The sequence below is a fragment of the Pterocles gutturalis genome, unplaced genomic scaffold (genome assembly GCF_000699245.1).
Source record: "Pterocles gutturalis isolate BGI_N339 unplaced genomic scaffold, ASM69924v1 scaffold19133, whole genome shotgun sequence".
NCBI lineage: Eukaryota > Metazoa > Chordata > Aves > Pterocliformes > Pteroclidae > Pterocles > Pterocles gutturalis.
Genome location: NW_010120989.1, coordinates 66,528 through 72,527, shown reverse-complemented (window position 1 = coordinate 72,527; position 6,000 = coordinate 66,528). Strand labels below are relative to the sequence as shown.

General features: G+C 39.7%; 1 protein-coding gene across 1 annotated transcript in view; it reads left to right on the top strand.

Moving 5' to 3' along the window:
- Nucleotides 1-309: 309 nt before the first annotated feature.
- The window catches only part of FBXW11 (F-box and WD repeat domain containing 11), a 35,684-nt gene continuing 29,993 nt past the window's right edge, over nt 310-6,000 (top strand). The window contains exons 1-2 of the mRNA XM_010077093.1: nt 310-367; nt 1,469-1,694. Of these exons, the coding sequence (XP_010075395.1) occupies nt 317-367; nt 1,469-1,694 (277 nt within the window). The 5' untranslated portion in view covers nt 310-316. The remainder of the gene's footprint in view (nt 368-1,468; nt 1,695-6,000) is intronic.

Below are 6,000 nucleotides of genomic sequence, written 5' to 3'. Positions count from 1 at the left end.
AAGTGAATTTATTTCCCGGTGAGAAAAGCGTTGAAAGGCTGCATGAAAACCTGTCAAAGGAAATTGAAGAGGGGTTGGGGAGCTATCTTTACAGTAAATGGAATTGATAAACATGTCAGTTAAAAGGGGGAATCTATTTATAATACCCAGGTTTTGTGGCCAGAAATCTTTGATAATTCCATTCACTGGGAAAATGAATTATATCTGTGCAATTGATTTGCTTTTTCATAATGCTTGTAGAGCAAGGAATTGTCATAGAATAAAAAATTGAAGCCACAATTCTTTTTTTTTTTTTTTCCCCTAGAACACGTCAGTAATGGAGGATCAGAATGAAGATGAGTCTCCAAAGAAAAATACCCTATGGCAGGTAGGACTAACATTCATGTAGAGAGAGAGCTGGCATGATTTTGTGTGTTCCTGCTTTTGAGAAACTTCCAAATCTTGCATCTGCATAATCATCCTTGTATGTCGTTGACTGTATCATCCTAAAATTAGCTCAGCCTTCAAGTGAAGGATCATGCCGATGAATAACATTTGAGAAATTACTAGATCTTCTCAGATTTTGTAGTTTGTGCTGACCTTGAAAGGACAATTCTGCGTCAAAGGATACTGGGAAATTAAGTTCAACATTTCTGAGCATGTGACTGTCATTTAAAGGGAAAAATTCAACGCCTTCATATGACAAGGAGTTACAACCAATTTGCTTTGAAGAAGTCTGGGAATATTTCAGAGAGCTGACCGTTGTTCCCCAGCAGCCCTCTCGGTCTCCTAAGGGGCTCAGAAGAGCCTGGCATCAATCTTTGGTTCTATTTAGGAATTAGCAGTTCTGGGGTGTTCTTGTGTAGCGTCCTTATTTGTAGCTAAAGCTCCCAGGATTTTAATTGTGTTTTTATGTGGATGTCCCAAACATTGACATGAGCTGTTGTTCAAAAACAGAACAAGCCCTTGACATCATGTAATTCTTGGTCTTCATTTATGGGCAAGCAGTTCAACACTGACACGAGGATCTTGAATTTTTGTGTTAATTAGAGAATTAATACCCAACGTTGGTATGTCTCTAGATGGTATTATTTTAACTGTTGGAACCTTTGTAAATCATTTGTGGAGGCAGACTGCAGTATGCAGTAGAGGCAGAGTGCAGTATGCAGCAGAAACCATTGGTTTTGTCTGGGAAAGTTTGTTCTAAGAAGAATTAAGTTCCTCGCGGTTTAAATGGTAAGAGGGGTAAGGAATTGAAGTCCTTCAGTGTAAGAAGTAACTTAGAATTATGAGCAAGATCCTTTCATTCATCTTTATCTATGAAAGATGAAATTTGTATGATGTAACTCATAAGTTTAAGAATGTATTTTAAAATAGATATCTGATTATTTCTTTGCATCTTCTCACATTTTTTTTCCGTGAAAGTTCTTATAAAGCTGTTCCTATTCTTTTTCATATTTAAATACTGATCTTCCTTTTCTGAAAACAGATAAGTAATGGAACTTCATCTGTGATTGTCTCAAGAAAAAGACCATCAGAAGGAAACTACGAAAAAGAAAAAGACTTGTGTATTAAATATTTCGACCAGTGGTCTGAATCAGATCAGGTTGAATTTGTGGAACACCTTATTTCACGAATGTGTCACTATCAGCATGGACATATTAACTCTTACTTGAAGCCCATGTTACAACGGGACTTCATCACTGCGTTACCAGGTAAATTAATATTTATTCTGCAAGAGGTGCATTTCTAAATACTTGGTTTTGTTTAATACTTCGAGTGTATGTGAACTTTTTGGAACACTTTCCAGATTTAGATTGACTTATATAAATACAGTGATGCTTCCTAGCCGGAAGAAGTGCAGGAGGGTAGCTGAAGTCATTTTTCTTCTGTGATTAATTGAATTGGCCACTGGATGCCAGTGTTGTTCCATGTAAAAGCAGTTGGAGTAGCATATCCTGAAGAACAGTTTGTGTTTCAATTGGAGCTGAGGTGTTGTAAAAGTTGTATCTCTGCAAGCTCTGGTTTAACTTCCTTTGACGTATGAACCCCACAGGTGTAGAAAATACTGTAGAGGTGTTCTCATTTGTGTAGACTTCGTTGCATTTTAGTTTTGTTCTAAGTTTCTCAAATCTTGAAGAGCTGCCTGCTTAGGTGAGTGAAGCTATTTTGTCTGGTCTTGTTACTGACTCAAGAGCAAAAGCACTTGGGATTTTTATTGTGTAGGTGAGCCATGATTCCTTCAGTTGCTTAGAACCTCTTCTACCACTGATCTGTGTAAACCTGTATCAGTAGTTGGAATATGAAATCTGTTCTTACACTTGCTATGTGGATTTCTTAAAAAAAAAAAAAAAAAAGGAACAGTAATATTTAGGTATTACAGAATCTTTAGCTTTCGGTCTCCTGGTAAGTTGTATATGTTTCCATTGATTTCTTGAAGGAACTGTTTCTCTGGATTTTTGCTGCTGAAGAGCGTGATCCATTTGATTTTTTTGAGAGGTATATTTGCAGGCATTGTTTCCAGAGCAGGAGATAAGCATGAAATAAGTGGTCAGGATGTTCTGTTTGCCCCTGGCGGTATAACAGCCCAGACCGACACCTGCAGCGAGCGCGCAGTCTGTGGATGCTATCCCAAGAATGCCAAGACACCGCAGTGAACACTGAGGGCACATGAGGAGGTGGTGATACAAATTGTAAAAAGGAATTTGCAGCTGCTAGTTTTTGGAGTGCAGGGACCGCCGAAGTAAAGTTCCTTTGAAGGTTGGCCATATTACAAGCCCTGAAGGATTTGTAGCCATGGGTGTGCTCAGGTGGCCTTGTGTATCTGGGACAGAATGCTGCTGGCATGTTAGGGGTTTGTCTTCTCTGTAGTGCTGCTACATGTTCACAAAACCTGGAGGAATTCAACTTTTGGGGGTGATGGGGGGGATTTTGGCTCCTCTGGCAAGCGTGGTTGAAATGAACTTAGTAGCTGGAGGGGAATGAAGAATGTGGGGTAGGACACAGGCAGTGATACGGAAATTTGTGTGTGCTCTATTTTCTTTGAAAAACCAGGCTTAAAAATGGGAAAGAGGGCTGTGAAAGGGAGGGAGCGACCTTCCCCCCCCACACCTCAATTTTATGGAAGTTATTTTGTAGAAGACTTAACTTGCCTGGCCATACACGTAAGAACGTGCTCTTTGTTTCATCTAGAGTGCTATCTCCTTTAGTGTGGATGTTTCTTCCAGCTTGTTTTCAAAATACAGAATATTGATTTCTCTAGGGAATTATCTGATTTAAATTTTAAAAAAGTGAAATAGTCATCATGTACAAGTGGGAACATCAATTATAATTTCATTTTGTTTGCTTTTATTCCTCAGGGCTTATATAGAGTTATACACTTGTTTCTGTATTACTTATTCCTTTTCTGTATTACTTATTCCTAAGAAATTTTTGGGAGCTGTGTAAGCCGATACTTATTTACACCATGTTTGTATATATAAATATATATTTGTGTTTACAACTTCTGTTGTTTTTTGAACCTGTAAATACTGGGAACTGTTCTCATACTCAGCCTTTCTTAAAGGAAGTGTGGTGTTTGAAGAACATCTGTATAAATTAACCTGAGGACTTAGTCCGAATTGATTGAAATCAGTTCCACGTTGGACTGACATCCCATTAAAAGATAACAGTAAAGTACTCTTGAAGTAAAATTCCTTTGTTTTAATGGAAATAGTTTTCCATCCCATTAAAAGATAACAGTAAAGTACTACCTTTCAAAAGGCAGTTTCACTTCTCTTGAAGTAAAATTCCTTTGTTTTAAATGGAAATAGTTTTTGCTTGCAACTGTCCCTACTGATTTTACACCTGTGAAAATGCGGAAAAAATGGAAGAAATTTGTGGTATCTGGCTTCCCTTTGCTTCAGTGGAAAAAAGTGATACTCTGGTGTGCTTTTCTGTAAGTGGTGGCAGAATGGGCAGTCTGCAGGCTCTGTTCTTACGAGTGGGGCTGTGGTTGGGCTCTTCACTGCTGGTCACCATCGTGGAGCATGGCTAATGCTGTGTCAGCCCTTGCAAGTCCCATTGATCAGGGCTCAGAAGCCTGTACTCATCGGTTCTCCACATCTGTCAGTGGTGGTTCCTCTAACATGTCAAAAACAACTCTCGAAAGACAGCGATGTAGAGTGAACAGCACCATTGCAAGAGTAACTTATGTCACCTCTGTGCTTTTCATTCTCTTCATTATCTCTAAGCTGTTAATATTTCTTGCGTGGTCTCATCCGACAAGTGCCCTTTCCCTAAACAAATTACATCTCTGACCCTTGACCACTATGTTGTCACCCTTGGTGAGGAAAGAAAGTCTCTTCCCTATCTGTTTTGTCTGTTAAAACTGCAAGAGAACTGTGCGCTGTGTCAGGCAAGTAAAACCCTGCCAGGCTGCTTCTGGAATTTGTTTCTGAAATAATAAAAGCCCGTGCAGTTGCATGATCGAAGGGACTGCTTCGTATCTACTGTTGTCAGTTTTACAGAGCTGACATCCCGCATTTGGGTTTCATTTTCATCCAAAGTGATATTTACACATTGAGCTCTGAAATCCCTGTGGATTTTAATTGTTTTAATTTATTATTGAAATTCAACCAGACCTTCATCTGGTACCTGTAAGCAACAACAGCTGTGACTTCGCACTGTTTTCGATAAAACTGCAGAAACTCCTGTAGAGGCATGGAGTGGGTGTCATGTTCTTGTTTGAAAAGCGTACCAATAAATGCTGGATGTGTTTTACTCAATAAAATTGATAGGTTTTACTACCTATTTCAGAAACTGTTTACAAAATTAAAAGTTTGCTTTCTTTTAATGTGAAATGGGTATATCGGGTATATCAGCTATTTCAGGCTTTAAACTTAGTCCTGCATGTGGTCTGAAATAATTATAGCAGGCCTGTCTCTCTCTGCTTTAGACCTGTTCCTACCGTGTTAATTAGGGTAAATATTTTACTTGATGCTTTTTTTTAATGTGAACAATTTAAATCTGTGCACTTTTGCAAGCAGTAAAAATCTTAGGAATAGACTTGGTAGCAAAGCGTTTGGATATTTTTGCTCAGTGTGCAGCTTTCAGGGCTCTGTGTACTCACAGAAGAGGAGGTTGCTGGATTTTAACACCAGAAAACGCTTGAGATTCTGACTTTTTAAGATGGGTTTTTAACTGTGACCAGTGTTAAACAGAGTTGTGAAAATTATGCATCTTAATAAAGGGCTTCTGCCTAGCAATTAGCAGCTGATCCTTAAAAATGAGTGAAGTGTTTCACATGAGCAGGCTGGGGGTGTTCCGAGTGCTCAGTCCCGGTGGATATCCGTGGGTGCGTATGTTGTGGAGGTGTGGTAGCTGATTGCCCTTAGCTTTTAGTTCAGTTAAACATTAATGAGCGCTGGGTACTAGGATTACACCACAAAAAGCCTTGGGTTAGTGAAGTGAATAAAAACAACCCGAGCACTTGTCACTTGGGTTTTGTCTCTCCAAACACTTGCTCTGATAGTTCCATAAAATGTCCTTCTGTAGATAGGCAGGCAGGTGGAAATCTTCTCAAGAACATTCCTAACCTGTAGAAAACAAAAGTTGTCTTAGGAAGGAAGATTCTCCTTGTACTTGGAGTTTATTTGGAGATTTACTCTCTTTAGGAACTGTGTTCTAGCCCTGTCTTGAAATGCTTGGTCTGTGTGTTACAGTGAAAGGATTTTTTTTTTTTTTTTAAGATCGGATTTTAAGAAGGACCTGGGTCTTGGTCTGATCCTTCTGAGTCCTGTACGTGGCTCAGAAAGGCACCAAACACACTGTAAAGCCCAGTCCCATGTGCACTCTGGAGCACAGGCTCTGTCACACCGTTTCCCGAAGTGGAGGCGAGGCTTAGGCTGGGGGACCCTGGGCACAGGCCTCTGGTGACATGCTGAGTTGGGTACCTCTCTCTCAGGAGGTGGCATTAATGACTCTGGGTGCCTCAGCATCTCTTCACCTCTGCATCAAGTCATCTTGTCAGCAGCCAGAAGC